The sequence below is a fragment of the Oncorhynchus keta genome, chromosome 3, assembly GCF_023373465.1.
Source record: "Oncorhynchus keta strain PuntledgeMale-10-30-2019 chromosome 3, Oket_V2, whole genome shotgun sequence".
Taxonomy (NCBI): domain Eukaryota; kingdom Metazoa; phylum Chordata; class Actinopteri; order Salmoniformes; family Salmonidae; genus Oncorhynchus; species Oncorhynchus keta.
This window is the reverse complement of record NC_068423.1, coordinates 15,778,805-15,794,566: the sequence shown is the minus strand read 5'-3', so window position 1 is coordinate 15,794,566 and position 15,762 is coordinate 15,778,805. Positions and strand designations below refer to the sequence as shown.

The 15,762-nt window shown below is 49.7% G+C and overlaps 1 protein-coding gene and 1 long non-coding RNA gene across 29 annotated transcripts; both read right to left on the bottom strand.

Moving 5' to 3' along the window:
- Positions 1–702: 702 nt before the first annotated feature.
- Positions 703–2,303, bottom strand: LOC127914493 (uncharacterized). Of its 5 annotated transcripts, XR_008088604.1 has the most exons (4): positions 2,140–2,303; positions 1,369–1,416; positions 1,139–1,294; positions 703–1,100 (listed from the first exon to the last, which is right to left on the bottom strand). It is a non-coding gene; the product is annotated as an uncharacterized LOC127914493 (long non-coding RNA). The 5 variants fall into 5 exon arrangements; XR_008088615.1 differs by lacking the exons at positions 1,369–1,416; positions 2,140–2,303 and adding an exon at positions 1,521–1,567; XR_008088572.1 differs by lacking the exon at positions 2,140–2,303 and having other exon boundaries at positions 1,369–1,462.
- A 3,123-nt stretch (positions 2,304–5,426) lies between these two features.
- On the bottom strand, positions 5,427–14,856 carry LOC118367612 (uncharacterized). 24 transcript variants are annotated; one of them, XR_008088568.1, is made up of 6 exons: positions 14,469–14,847; positions 14,341–14,426; positions 14,008–14,131; positions 13,537–13,577; positions 9,577–9,639; positions 5,427–6,376 (listed from the first exon to the last, which is right to left on the bottom strand). XR_008088568.1 is itself a non-coding variant. In XM_052490985.1 (5 exons), exons 1-5 carry the CDS (start codon positions 14,591–14,593, stop codon positions 13,588–13,590), a joined length of 480 nt encoding a protein of 159 aa, XP_052346945.1. In that variant the 5' UTR covers positions 14,594–14,856; the 3' UTR covers positions 13,586–13,587. The 24 variants fall into 24 exon arrangements, 20 of the variants coding, with proteins under 20 accessions (XP_052346945.1, XP_052346886.1, XP_052346901.1 ...); XM_052490985.1 differs by lacking the exons at positions 5,427–6,376; positions 9,577–9,639; positions 13,537–13,577 and adding exons at positions 13,586–13,732; positions 13,924–13,965 and having other exon boundaries at positions 14,050–14,131; positions 14,469–14,856; XM_052490926.1 differs by lacking the exons at positions 5,427–6,376; positions 9,577–9,639; positions 13,537–13,577 and adding exons at positions 13,586–13,732; positions 13,924–13,965 and having other exon boundaries at positions 14,469–14,853.
- Positions 14,857–15,762: the final 906 nt, after the last annotated feature.

The following is a 15,762-nucleotide window of genomic DNA, read 5'->3' as shown; positions in this document are numbered from 1 at the left end:
AGAAAAGAGGTCAATGTTACCCCCTCAACGTCTCCACATCCCAACCCCCATTCCTTCTCTCTCGCTAACATCATCCACCTCTCTCCCTATGTCCCTAACATCATCCACCTCTCTCCCTCTCTCTCGCTAACATCATCCACCTCTCTCCCCATGTCCCTAACATCATCCACCTCTCTCCCTTTCTCTCTCTCTTTGTCCCTAACATCATCCACCTCTCTCCCTATGTCCCTAACATTATCCACCTCTCTCCCTCTCTGTCCCTAACATCATCCACCTCTCTCCCTCTCTCTTTGTCCCTAACATCATCCACCTCTCTCCATCTCTCTTTTTCCCTAACATCATCCACCTCTAACTCTCTCTCTGTCCCTAACATCATCCACCTCTCTCCTTCTCCTTAACATCATCCATCTCTCTCCATATCTATTTGTCCCTAACATGTCCTTAACATCATCCACCTCTCTCATTGTCCCTAACATAATCCACCTCTCTCCCCCTCTCTTTGTCCCTAACATCATCCACCTCTCTCCCTCTCTCATCATCCACCTCTCTCCATCTCCCTAACATCATCCACTTATCTCCCTCTCCCTAACATCATCATCTTTGTCCTTAACATCATCCACCTTGTCCCTAACATCATCTACACATCCACCTCTCTCTCATCATCCCTCTCTCCCTAACATCATCCCTAAACATCATCATCTTTGTCCTTAACATCATCCACCTTTCTCCCTCTCTCTTTGTCCCTAAAATCATCCATCTCTCTCCATCTCCCTAACATCATCCACTTATCTCCCTCTCCCTAACATCATCATCTTTGTCCTTAACATCATCCACCTCTCTCTAGATCTCTTTGTCCCTAACATCATCCACCTCTCTCCCTCTCTCTTTGTCCTTAACGTCATCCACCTCTCTCCCTCTCTCTTTGTCCCTAACATCATCCACCTCTCTCCCCCCCTCTCTCTCTGTCCCTAACATCATACACCTCTCTCCCTCTCTCTCTGTCCCTAACATCATACACCTCTCTCTCTCCCTCTCTCTCTGTCCCTAACATCATACACCTCTCTCTCTCCCTCTCTCTCTGTCCCTAACATCATACACCTCTCTCTCTCCCTCTCTCTCTGTCCCTAACATCATACACCTCTCCCTCTCTCTCTGTCCCTAACATCATCCACCTCTCTCTCTCCCTCTCTCTCTGTCCCTAACATCATACACCTCTCTCTCTCCCTCTCTCTCTGTCCCTAACATCATACACCTCTCTCTCTCCCTCTCTCTCTGTCCCTAACATCATACACCTCTCTCTCTCCTCTCTCTCTGTCCCTAACATCATCACCTCTCTCTCTCTCTCTCTCTGTCCCTAACATCATACACCTCTCCCTCTCTCTCTGTCCCTAACATCATACACCTCTCTCCCTCTCTCTCTGTCCCTAACATCATCACCTCTCTCTCTCTCTCTCTGTCCCTAACATCATCCACCTCTCTCTCTCCCTCTCTCTCTGTCCCTAACATCATAACATCATCACCTCTCTCTCTCTCTCTGTCCCTAACATCATACACCTCTCTCTCTCCCTAACATCTCTCTGTCCCTAACATCATCCACCTCTCTCTCCTCTCTCTCTCTAACATCATGTCCCTAACATCATACACCTCTCTCTCTCTCTCTCCCTCTCATCTGTCCCTAACATCATACACCTCTCTCTCTCTCTCCCTAACTCTCTCTGTCCCTAACATCATCCACCTCTCTCTCTCCCTCTCTCTCTGTCCCTAACATCATCCACCTCTCTCCCTCTCTCTCTCTGTCCCTAACATCATCTACTTCTCTCTCTCTCTGTCCTCATCATCACCTCTCCTCTCTCTCTCTCTCCCCTAACATCATCCACCTCTCTCCCCCTCTCTCTCTGTCCCTAACATCATACACCACTTCTCTCTCTCTGTCCCTAACATCATCCACCTCTCTCTCTCTCTCTGTCCTGTCCTTAACATCATACACCTCTCTCCCTCTCTCTCTTTGTCCCTAACATCATCCACCTCTCTCTCTCCCTCTCTCTCTGTCCCTAACATCATCCACCTCTCTCCCTCTCTCTCTGTCCCTAACATCATCTACTTCTCTCTCTCCCTCTCTCTCTCCCTAACATCATCCACCTCTGTCCCTAACATCATCCACCTCTCTCTCTCCCTCTCTCTCTGTCCCTAACATCATCCACCTCTCTCCCTCTCTCTCTGTCCCTAACATCTACTTCTCCCCTTATTTCCTTTCCCCCCCTCTCTCTTCCACTCTATCAATGTATCTTCATCCCTCCATCTTGCTTTGAAAATGACACACAGCTGAGATCCACTGGGTTCTGAGAAGACATGATTTGGGGCTGCTAATTCCTGTTATGTGATTGGACACAGTCAGTAGAGGAACACGGTACTAAGAAAACTGCAAATCCTCCCCCTCCAGTCTCCCTCTCTCTTTCTCTCTCTCCACATCTCTCAAATTCAAATTCAAAAAGGCTTTATTGACATAGAAAGTGCTACCACATAAATTGCCAAAGCAAACATAAGACATATTCAAATCAACGATGTCACAGATAGATAATAATAGGAAAAAGAATAATACTCAGTGAGCAATAATGTTCTTTTCTCTCTCTCTGCATTGTTTCCTTTCTTCCTCACACTCTGTTCATTCCTCTTTGATGAAGGTCTGGGAGTTCAGAGGAACCTGCTGCGGCTAGGATATCTCTGAATCACAAAGAGATAGATAGAAGAGCAAATGGTTGTGAAGGCGTGTGTTTATGTGTGCATGTGTGGGTCACGAACACCTGTCTGTGTGTGTGTGTGTGTGTGTGTGTGTGTGTGTGTGTGTGTGTGTGTGTGTGTGTGTGTGTGTGTGTGTGTGTGTGTGTGTGTGTGTGTGTGTGTGTGTGTGTGTGTGTGTGTGTGTATGTACATATGGTATGCTCATAGGTACAGTCTGTTTGTATGCATACATTACCAGTCAAAAGTTAAGACACACTCATTCAAGAGTTTTTCTTTATTTTTAATTTTACATTGTAGAATAATAGTGAAGACATCAAACTATGAAATAACACATATGGAATCATGTAGTAACCAAAAAAGTGTTAAACAAATGTAAATATATTTTATAGTTGAGATTCTTCAAAGCAGCCACCCTTTTCCTTGATGACAGCTTTGCACACACTTGGCATTCTCTCAACCAGCTTCATGAGGTAGTCACATGGAATGCATTTAAATTAACATGTGTGCCATGTTAAAAGGTAATTTGCATTCTCTTAATGCGTGTTAACCAATAATTTGTGTTGTGACAAGGTAAGGTTGGTATACAGAAGATAGCCCTATTTGATAAAATACCAAGTCCATATTATGGCAAGAACAGCTCAAATAAGCAAAGAGAAATGGCTGTTCATCATTACTTTAAGACATGAAGGTCAGTCAATGTGGAACATTTCAAGAACTTTGAAAGATTCTTCAAGTGCAGCTGCAAAAACCATCGAGCGCAATGATGAAATTGGCTCTCATGAGGGCCGCCACAGGAAAGGAAGACCCAAAGTTACCTCTGCTGCAGAGGATAAGTTCATTAGAGATAACTGCACCTCAGATTGCAGCCAAAATAAATGCTTCACAGAGTTCAAGTAACAAACACATCAACTGTTCAGAGGACACTGCGGGAATCAGGCCTTCATGGTCGAATTGCTGCAAAGAAATCACTACACTTGCTTGGGCCAAGAAAAACGAGCAATGGACATTAGACCAGTGGAAATCTGTCCTTTTGTCTGATGAATCCAAATTTGATTTTTGGTTCCAACCGCTGTGTCTTTTTGAGACCCAGAGTAGGTGAACGGATGATCTCTGCATGTGTGGTTCCCACCGTGAAGCACGGTGGAGGAGGTGTGATGGTGTGGGGGGCTTTGCTTGTGACACTGTCTGTGATTTATTTAGAATTCAAAGCACACTTAACCAGAATGGCTACCACAGCCTTCTGCAGCAATACACCATCTAATCTGGTTTGCGATTAGTGGGACTATCACTTGTTTTTCAACAGGACAATGACCCAACACACCTCCAGGCTGTGTAAGGGCTATTTTACCAAGAAGGACAGTGATGGAGTGCTGCATCAGATGACCTGACCTCCACAATCACCCAACCTCAACCTAATTGAGATGGTTTGGGATGAGTTGGACCGCAGAGTGAAGGAAAAGCAGCCAACAAGTGCTCAGCATATGTGGGAACTCCTTCAATACTGTTTGGAAAAGCATTCCAAGTGAAGCTGGTTGAGTAGGCAAAGCTGTCATCAAAGCAAAGGGTGGCTACTTTGAAGAATCAAACATATTCAAAGTATTTTGACTTTTTTTTACACTTTTTTGGTTACTACATGATTCCAAATGTGTTATTCTATAGTTTAGATTTCTTCACTATTATTTTACAATGTAGAAAATAGTAAAAATAAAGAAAAACCCTTGAATGAGTAGGTGTGCCCAAACGTTTGACTGATACTGTATGTGTTATGTACACCTGCCATTCCCAAATATTGAATCTTACCTCTGAGATAATTCCTACCTGAATTAAATTTGAAAGCCTCCGGTCTCCCAGGCTGCACTGTGTAGCCACGTCGTTGATTTTGCTAAGATGTCACTCACCCTCAAACTTGTTTATGGCAAGCACAGCCATATCAAACTTTACAGGCCATCAAACTATGACTAATTCAAGTGAAGTACTCACTTCCTTGCCAACCCAGCATCCCAGGGAAGGGTTGAAAGTGACTGGGTCATGATGTCATCAAGGAGGCCCCTGATCGGGCAATATGATCCTGAGTACAAATTATGTCACCTTTTGTTGGGCCATTCCATTCAGGGCTATGGAGCGGGAGTGATATGAGTGCTAAAGAGAGAAGTCGTTTTTCTCCCCATGACTGGCGTGTGAGAAAACCTGCTGTGTTGTGTTGGGGGGGAGACATGCTAATCAAACTACACAATAAAAATGCCATCAAACTAAGCTTAACCCCCCTTGCTCAGCCCCCAGTGCTTTCTAATCCCCGCTCCCAAGTCTTGATTCCCCCACAATGACTATTTCTCAGCAGTAGAGCAGGCTTTGAATATAGACCCCCCCACCCACCCCCCTTAGAAACACACTGCATGGGAAGTGTCACAAAGTTGCTGTCGGTGGGAACAAAGAACTCCAAGGCACTAGGGTTCCACCAAGGCCTTTTTTATTTAGACACGTGGAGGAATAAACAAAACGAAACAAAGGACTGCCCCTCGGGCACCGCTCCTTTACTTTCTTCTTCCCTCTCTCTCTGTCTCTCTCTCTCTCTCTCTCTCTCTCTCTCTCTCTCTCTCTCTCTCTCTCTCTCTCTCTCTCTCTCTCTCTCTCTCTCTCTCTCTCTCTCTGTCTCTGTCTCCTGTCTCTCTCTCTCTCTGTCTCTCTGTCTCTCTCTCTCTCTCTCTGTCTCTCTGTCTCTCTGTCTCTCTCTCTCTCTGTCTCTGTCTCTCTCTCTCTCTCTCTCTCTCTCTCTCTCTCTCTCTCTCTCTCTTCTCTCCCTTAAAGAAAGGATCATCTGCCATAGGATGTGACCACTTCACCTTTCTCCAAAGCATTTGGACGTAAACAAACATAAGCCATACTTCCTTCACCAGTGTGTACTCCCTTTGAGCTTCAAAAACAAGTGTGTCATTAAAAGTAGGTCGGCCTGATATCATATGGCTCTTGTCTGTTAAAAACAGACTACAATACAGCACTTCTGGAGCTGAAAACCATTACATTTACACATGCTATTTAGATGCTAAAATAGATTCTCATGCCAGTTTACCAGTCTGGTACTGATGCCCGCGCCAGTTCCATGAGATGCCAGTCTCAGTTACTGATCTAGGCGACGTCTGGCCAGTCTGTGGCGTCCTCTCTCACTGTCCACGCCGCAACACCCAGGGAGGGTATCAACTACCAATGAATGCGATGGATAATCGCTGGATGTTGCGTCAGTGCCGGAGTCCCATCACCAGCCAAGACCGCCCTTCCCTTCCCAACCATACCCCACCATCCATACCCCAGCCAAGAGGCAAGCCCAGGCGTTTTCCAACCCAGTGTACGCTCTCCGTGGTGGGGATGGGTCGGCAGCCATCTGGGCCTTGGCACTGGTACTACCCAGAGGCTGGAGGTGGAGAAACATCCAAAGAAATACAAACCAGATGGAATGACGGATGGGATGGATGAGCAGAGAGGAGAGTGTGAGTCACTCTCTTTCAACTGGTTAATTCGTCTCTCTTCAGGACTAAGGGGTAGAGGGGGGCGTCTTTCTTCACACCCTCTCTGTCCCACTCAGCTTTCAGTAGAGGGAGAGGCTTGGGGGTCTTGTCCTCACACCATTTCTTCATATCACGTCCTGCATCAAGAAGAGAGAGGGAGGAAGTGAGCAAAGCGACAAAAATACTCACGTCTGATGTCCTTCCGACATTTCAAGTCATTACCCTTCATTTGCCATTTCAAGTCATTACCCTTCATTTGCCATTTCAAGTCATTACCATTTGTGGGTTTGGATGTTCCACTAAATGTATGCATAAAATCCCACAGTTAATCTAATGCCACCTCACCGCCAACAGAAAAGTAATCGTCCCTGGTTTATCGTACAGTACTTGATGTACGGTCGTTTGTTTTGGATGAGTAAGGTAGCATCACCGTAGCTCTTTAAATACTCAATTACTTCTTTGTGCAAGACAGGAGAGGCAAAGAGCTAGACTCCCAAACTCCTCTTCTTCCACCATGAAACACACATACATACACAAACGCAGACATGCACACACACACACGTTACACACCAGGGCCGAATTGACTTCACGGCTGTCCTGTTTTCCTGCCATTACCATGGCAGAGTGTTTGTCACGAGGAGGTGGCGGTGACCAGGGAGATGAAAGAAGGGATTAGGGAGGAAGCAGGAGAGAACAGATGTGTCTAGAGACCAGTCAGCGCCCGCCTGCCTGCCCGCCTGCCTGCCTGCCTGCCCGCCCGCCTGCCCGCCTGCCTGCCTGCCTGCCCGCCCGCCTGCCCGCCTGCCCGCCTGCCTGCCTGCCCGCCCGCCTGCCCGCCTGCCCGCCTGCCCGCCTGCCCGCGTCTGCCCGCCTGCCTGCCTGCCTGCCCGCCCGCCTGCCTGCCTGCCCGCCTGCCCGCCTGCCCGCCCGCCTGCCTGCCTGCCTGCCTGCCTGCCCGCCTGCCCGCCCGCCCGTCAGCACTGGTGAAAGGAGGAATAAAATAAAAAAGTGATCCGCCACCAGGCTCCCGAGCACTCCTCCTTTCACTACTCCTCCCTTGTTCATCTCTCTTCCCCTGAGCACTCCTCCTTTCACTATTCCTCCCTTGTTCATCTCTCTTCCCCTGAACACTCCTCCTTTCACTACTCCTCCCTTGTTCATCTCTCTTCCCCCGAACACTCCTCCTTTCACTACTCCTCCCTTGTTCATCTATCTTCCCCTGAACACTCCTCATTTCACTACTCCTCCCTTGTTCATCTCTCTTCCCCTGAACACTCCTCCTTTCACTACTCCTCCCTGTTCATCTCTCTTCCCCTGAGCACTCCTCCTTTCACTACTCCTCCCTTGTTCATCTCTCTTCCCCTGAGCACTCCTCCTTTCACTACTCCTCCCTTGTTCATCTCTCTTCCCCTGAGCACTCCTCCTTTCACTACTCCTCCCTTGTTCATCTCTCTTCCCCTGAGCACTCCTCCTTTCACTACTCCTCCCTTGTTCATCTCTCTTCCCCTGAACACTCCTCCTTTCACTACTCCTCCCCTGTTCATCTCTCTTCCCCTGAGCACTCCTCCTTTCACTACTCCTCCCTTGTTCATCTCTCTTCCCCTGAGCACTCCTCCTTTCACTACTCCTCCCTTGTTCATCTCTCTTCCCCTGAACACTCCTCCTTTCACTACTCCTCCCTTGTTCATCTCTCTTCCCCTGAACACTCCTCCTTTCACTACTCCTCCCTTGTTCATCTCTCTTCCCCTGAACACTCCTCCTTTCACTACTCCTCCCTTGTTCATCTCTCTTCCCCTGAACACTCCTCCTTTCACTACTCCTCCCTTGTTCATCTCTCTTCCCCTGAACACTCCTCCTTTCACTACTCCTCCCTTGTTCATCTCTCTTCCCCCGAACACTCCTCCTTTCACTACTCCTCCCTTGTTCATCTCTCTTCCCCTGAACACTCCTCCTTTCACTACTCCTCCCTTGTTCATCTCTCTTCCCCCGAACACTCCTCCTTTCACTACTCCTCCCTTGTTCATCTCTCTTCCCCTGAACACTCCTCCTTTCACTACTCCTCCCTTGTTCATCTCTCTTCCCCTGAGCACTCCTCCTTTCACTACTCCTCCCTTGTTCATCTCTCTTCCCCTGAACACTCCTCCTTTCACTACTCCTCCCTTGTTCATCTCTCTTCCCCTGAACACTCCTCCTTTCACTACTCCTCCCTTGTTCATCTCTCTTCCCCTGAACACTCCTCCTTTCACTACTCCTCCCTTGTTCATCTCTCTTCCCCTGAACACTCCTCCTTTCACTACTCCTCCCTTGTTCATCTCTCTTCCCCTGAACACTCCTCCTTTCACTACTCCTCCCTTGTTCATCTCTCTTCCCCTGAACACTCCTCCTTTCACTACTCCTCCCTTGTTCATCTCTCTTCCCCTGAGCACTCCTCCTTTCACTACTCCTCCCTTGTTCATCTCTCTTCCCCTGAGCACTCCTCCTTTCACTACTCCTCCCTTGTTCATCTCTCTTCCCCTGAGCACTCCTCCTTTCACTACTCCTCCCTTGTTCATCTCTTTTCCCCTGAGCACTTCTCCTTCAACTCATCCCTTGTTCACATTTCTTCCCTTGAGCACTCTGCACACACCTTCAAAGAGTAAAATAGAATTTACCCCATATAGAAGGATGTTGTCAGCGTTTGGCACCTGTCTTCACACCAAGAGAAAGAGAGAAATACAGAGAGTGTGTGAGAGTGAGAAAACAGATTTGCTGAGTGTTGTGTAGATATGCAGGAGCACATGGGGCCCAACTGGAGGGCATATTTCCAGCCCGTCATAGAACACAACAGAACAGATATAAAACCTCCATGTTAGCCACAGAGCCAGGACCTTTTCATGAGCTCGGTCTGGTATGTCAGTAGAGCAGGCGAGAGGGAGAGAGAGAGAGAAACAGAGAGAGAGAAACAGAGAGAAATACTTTAGAGTGTCAGGTCTTGGCCAGTAAATGTCATTGAAAGGAAGGAGAATCAGAGCCTGTGTCGTCTCTAACGTTAAACTCAGAGCACTGAAGACCAGCACCTCATTTGAAAGGATATCTCTATAACTAATTACATTAAAGCAATATGTCACCTTCTAAAAGGAGGTCAAATGTTTATCGGATTATGTGGTACTTTGGGTATCTTTGATTGATTGTTCTACAAATATGTGAAGTGCTAAATGATGTGCCATGATGATCAATGGATTACGTGCCATGAACACAATGGATTAAATCCATGGTTAACTACGTCATCATGTAAGTTTGAGGATTCATTGTGTGAACCAAAGGGTGACATCAGTTTGACATTCTACCGGTTTCTTACCGGAATTCCCTGTTGTTTCATTTGTTCCAGGCATTCTGACTCGCCAAGGCATTTGTTACGCACCTGAGAGATAGAAAAGAGAAATTATGCTTGATTAGAAATGTCCTAATCTTCGGGCATTGTCACTCGTTTCGCATGCCTTTTTCTGAGAATCAAAAAGTATGAGCATGTGGTTTGTATTTGTTATTGTACTATAACTGTGGCCTATTGTGTGGATGACGACATCATGATTTAGCAATATCCAGAGCGTGAGAAAATGATCATGTTTAATTACAAAGTTGTTCATTTGGTTTACCGTCGAAAAAGCAGAGTGAAGGTGGAAAGAGTCTACCTTCACTCTGTTGATCCCATTGTGCCCTCTCCCCATCCGAAAACAAAACAGAATCATCCAATGGCTTTCAGCGGTGCTAACCAGTTGCCCTGACAACCAATACAGCGTTTCCAAGAAAACGAGAAAGTGAGAGAGCACTTCACTCGAAGAACCCCCTGCAAAGCTATTCAGTCCAGGAGTTAGCCTGGTTGAGAAATATGCTAATGGAAAACAGCCCAGGGGTAAAAACAGGGACAAACAGAGTTATTTATCATGCTGTTAAATGTTCTAAGACAACTCTACATACTCCCCAGGAATGGTCTGTAGAGAGTTACAAAACAGCCTGAATTTAGGCAGAGATTTCACCCTTGACCCCTTTAGAACAGTGACTCAACGAGCGTCCAGTCACAGAAATGTCAGCAGCAAGCCTTCTGGCCCTATCTTGTACAACACCCAATGGTGCCAATCCAATCCATTGAGCTCTGTATTCATTTCTATGGTTAAATCTGCCATGCTGACTCATTCCCATCAGGAGGCAAGCGTACTACGACAACGGCGAGTCAGTGTCAGTCCGACCAGAACCGCAGCTCCCTGCTCCCTCCCTCTCCCTCCCTGTGTGTACGGAGTGTCCTGTACTGCACTGTATTTATATACACTGAAGATCATTGCTCCCTCGGGACACACTGGTTGCGCCTCAAATAGAACCCTATTCCCTATATAGTGCCCTACTCTTGACGAGATTCCTGTGAGCCCTGGTCAAACGCAGGGCACTATGTAGGGGATAGGGCGTCCATTTGGGATATATTGAATCACTCACCAGGCTGATGGCTCTGGAGGGCAGCTTGCCGTCCTAGCAACCACCACCAATAAGAGTAAACCCAAGGAGAGAGCGTCTCAGACCGCACCCCCACCCCAGCCACCCCCGCCACAGCCAATCACAACAAACCAACTAACTAAAAACACAGCCTGTTTTGTACTTTATTTTTTGGGGAGGGATGTTCATTTCTCTCTCTTGGGTAGAGAGGGTATTACATAAAACATCTGGTGCAACCAACTATTAGATAACTATCCCTGTAACATGATCCTACCCCTGAGATGCAAAGTTAGGGTCAGAATGATTTAACAGAGAGTGCAGTAGCATATAGCCCTCATCAATATCATCTTAAAAAGGTAGAAAACATTCACACAGACCAGGGCGTGGTCACTGAGCCTTCTAGGAGCAGTACTTCACACCCCTACTGGCACTAACCCCACTGGCCCTAACCCCACTGGCCCTAACCCCACTGGCCCATAACCCCACTGGCCCTAACCCCACTGGCCCTAACCCCACTGGCCCATAACCCCACTGGCCCTAACCCCACTGGCCCTAACCCCACTGGCCCATAACCCCACTGGCCCATAACCCCACTGGCCCTTACCCCACTGGCCCGAACCCCACTGGCCCGAACCCCACTGGCCCTAACCCCACTGGCCCTAACCCCACTGGCCCATAACCCCACTGGCCCTAACCCCACTGGCCCATAACCCCACTGGCCCTAACCCCACTGGCCCATAACCCCACTGGCCCTAACCCCACTGGCCCATAACCCCACTGGCCCATAACCCCACTGGCCCATAACCCCACTGGCCCATAACCCCACTGGCCCATAACCCCACTGGCCCCCAACCCCACTGGCCCATAACCCCACTGCACCATAACCCCACTGGCCCATAACCCCACTGGCCCTAACCCCACTGGCCCTAACCCCACTGGCCCATAACCCAAACTGGCCCATAACCCCACTGGCCCTAACCCCACTGGCCCATAACCCCACCGGCCCTAACCCAACTGGCCCATAACCCCACTGGCCCATAACCCCACTGGCCCATAACCCCACTGGCCCTAACCCCACTGGCCCATAACCCCACTGGCCCATAACCCCACTGGCCCATAACCCCACTGGCCCATAACCCCACTGGCCCATAACCCCACTGGCCCATAACCCCACTGGCCCTAACCCCACTGGCCCATAACCCCACTGGCCCATAACCCCACTGGCCCATAACCCCACTGGCCCATAACCCCACTGGCCCATAACCCCACTGGCCCTAACCCCACTGGCCCATAACCCCACTGGCCCATAACCCCACTAGCCCATAACCCCACTGCCCATAACCCCACTGGCCCATAACCCCACTGGCCCATAACCCCACTGGCCCTTACCCCACTGGCCCATAACCCCACTGGCCCTAACCCCACTGGCCCATAACCCCACTGGTCCTAACCCCACTGGCCCATAACCCCACTAGCCCATAACCCCAATGGCCCTTACCCCACTGGCCCATAACCCCACTAGCCCATAACCCCACTGGCCCTAACCCCACTGGCCCATAACCCCACTGGCCCATAACCCCACTGGCCCATAACCCCACTGGCCCATAACCCCACTGGCCCTAACCCCACTGGCCCATAACCCCACTGGCCCATAACCCCACTGGCCCATAACCCCACTGGCCCATAACCCCACTGGCCCATAACCCCACTGGCCCTTACCCCACTGGCCCATAACCCCACTGGCCCTTACCCCACTGGCCCATAACCCCACTGGCCCATAACCCCACTGGCCCATAACCCACAGGCCCTATCTCACTCCCACAGACCCTACCTCACTGGGCCTAACCCCACAGGTCCTACCTCACTGGGCCTAACCCCACAGGCCCTACCTCACTGGGCCTAACCCCACGGGCCCTACCTCACTGGCCCTACCCCATTGGCCCTAACCCTACAGGCCCTACCTCACTGGCCCTAACTCTAAGCCAACCCCCTGGACTAGCCCAGCTCCAGCCATGGCTAGGTCCATATTCCATTTTCTTTGTTAAAGCAGTCATGTGAGTCATGTGAGATGTACACCCTGGTTCACGCAGCTTCCTGATAAAATCAGATGTCTGCCCTGCTATTGGCTGTGCTCCTGTGTTCATGTTCATTGGGCTAGACTAAGTTAGACTGGGCAGTACTAGTGAGGTAAACCGTAACAAGGCCTAATCATATTTGTCCAGGCCAGCACTGTCTCTCCACAGACTGAAGTCTACACTACACTACAGACGTCATACGCTCAGATTACTGTAACCATGTCAACGAGCCAAGCACCCTATCCAAACCACTTCCTAGTTTTGCTCACATGAAACACTGCTCCCCATTTGTTGTCCACTGCAACCAATATAGGAAATATGGACTCAAGTTTGATACATTTGCCAATGAACACATTTTCCCGACAATCCTCCTTCCCCTGCCGATACGAAACTAAGGCCAAACTGAAACTGAAACAGAGCGTACAACTGGATAAGAAAATGGGCTGCTAGTTTGTAAATTCTTCAACCTGGAAATGAGATTAACAAGCCTTTGGCTAAAACTGAGTACAGGAATGTGTTTGCTGGGTGCATATCAGGCCATTCTCCCTCTCTCTGTTATGGTGTGAACCTACTGTATACTGAATGTCTGTTGAGCTCAGGCTCGCTCTCTTTATCTCTCTGCATTGTTACAGTATAAACCTCTATGGCAGTTCGCTGCTAGGTTCCGAGCAGGGCCTTGTCATTGCTCCTGATTAGAGGCAGACATGCTGGCTGACTATACAACTCCCAGCCCAGACCCAGTACACTGCTCCAGCTCATACCTCCAGTACTCCAGGCCCCAGTACACTGCTCCAGCCCACACCTCCAGTACTCTAGGGCCCAAGTACACTGCTCCAGCCCACACCTCCAGTACTCCAGGGCCCCAGTACACTGCTCCAGCACTCCAGGGCCCCAGTACACTGCTCCAGCCCACACCTCCAGTACTCCAGGGCCCCAGTACACTGCTCCAGCCCACACCTCCAGTACTCCAGGGCCCCAGTACACTGCTCCAGCCCACACCTCCAGCTCCAGCCCACTGCTCCAACCCACACCTCCAGTACTCCAGGGCCCCAGGGCCCACACCTTCAGTACAGGGCCCCAGTGCTGCCCAGACCACAGCTCCAGTAGCCCACACCTCCAGGGCCCCAGTACACTGCTCCAGCCCACACCTCCAGTACTCCAGGGCCCCAGTAGACTGCTCCAGCCCACACCTCCAGTACTCCAGGGCCCCAGTAGACTGCTCCAGCCCATACCTCCAGTACTCCAGGGCCCCAGTACACTGCTCCAGCCCACACCTCCAGTACTCCAGGGCCCCAGTACACTGCTCCAGCCCACACCTCCAGTACTCCAGGGCCCCAGTAGACTGCTCCAGCCCACCTCCAGTACTCCAGGGCAGTAGACTGTTCCAGGGCCCCAGGGCCCCAGTACTGCTCCAGCCCACACCTCCAGTACTCCAGGGCCCTGCTCCAGCCCACACCTCCACAGGGCCCCAGTGCTGCTCAGCCCATACCTCCAGTACTCCAGGGCCCCAGTCTGTTCCAGCCCATACCTCCAGTACAGGGCCCCAGTACACTGCTCCAGCCCACACCTCCAGTACTCCAGGGCCCCAGTAGACTGCTCCAGCCCATACCTCCAGTACTCCAGGGCCCCAGTAGACTGCTCCAGCCCATACCTCCAGTACTCCAGGGCCCCAGTACACTGCTCCAGCTCACACCTCCAGTACTCCAGGGCCCCAGTACACTGCTCCAGCCCACACCTCCAGTACTCCAGGGCCCCAGTACACTGCTCCAGCCCACACCTCCAGTACTCCAGGGCCCCAGTAGACTGCTCCAGGGCCATGCACAGACATTCTGGAGGGCATATGCTCAACAACAAAAAAGGACACTATTTTGAATAAATGCTGCATTTACTAACAATGACCAACACAATTCCAGTCAAAAGAGAAGATGGTACGAAATACACTGTACTTTAACCTACCATGACTATATCCAACCCAACTCCATTTGTTGCCACTATCATGTATCCCTGTGGTTTTCAAAAAACTTTGGACCTGAGACACTCCAAAAAGGAGTTGTACAAAACTTGTGAGCCCCCGCGCACGCACATGCACGTGTTCACGCGCTCGCACCATAGCTGTGCTAATTTAGCCTGTCATAGAGCTCGCCGGCTTGTAGTCCTAAAAATCTGGTTCGTTCAGCCGTCTCTATTGGAAAAATGAATCGTGAAAGAATTGGTTTGAGGTTAACACAGGCTTAGGAGACATATACGTTTTGTTCTACGAGATAATACCAGTCAGTAAACATGACCTTTATTAATTATGAAGCCTTAATGTGCTTTATGGGTTGACGCCCCCCCTTGGGTTGTGCCGTGGCGGAGATCTTATAATAATAATAATAATAATAATAATAATAATATATGCCATTTAGCTGACGCTTTTATCCAAAGCGACTTACAGTCATGTGTGCATACATTCTACGTATGGGTGGTCCCGGGAATCGAACCCACTACCCTGGCGTTACAAGCGCCATGCTCTACCAACTGAGCCACAGAAGGACCGTCTTTGTGGGCTATACTCGGCCTTGTTCCAGGATGGTAAGTTGGTGGTTGAAGATATCCCTCTAGTGGTGTGGGGGCTGTGCTTTGGCAAAGTGGGTAGGGTTATATCCATCCTGTTTAGCCCTGTCCGGGGGTATCATTGGATGTGGCCACAGTGTCTCCTGACCCCTCCTGTCTCAGCCTCCAGTAGTTATGCTGCAGTAGTTTATGTGTCGGGGGGCTCGGGTCAGTCTGTTAAATCTGGAGTATTTATCTTGTCTTATCCAGTGTCCTGTGTGATTTTAAGTATGCTGTCTCTAATTCTCTCTTTCTCTCTTTCTTTCTCTCTCTCAGAGGACCTGAGCCCTATGACCATGCCTCAGGACTACCTGGCATGATGACTCCTTGCTGTCCCCAGTCCACCTGGCCGTGCTGCTGCTCCAGTTTCAACTGTTCTGCCTGCGGCCATGGAA

Coding starts and splice junctions, on each gene's coding strand:
- LOC118367612 (XM_052490896.1), bottom strand. CDS start 14,593: ATGGCCCTGGAGCAGTCTACTGGGGCCCTGGAGTACTGGAGGTGTGGG. Junction 14,132..14,340: donor GGCCCTGGAGTACTGGAGGT/GTGGGCTGGAGC, acceptor GGAGTACTGGAG/GTGGGCTGGAGCAGTCTACT. Junction 13,775..13,923: donor GGGGCCCTGGAGTACTGGAG/GTGTGGGCTGGA, acceptor CTGGAGCTGGAG/GTGTGGGCTGGAGCAGTGTA.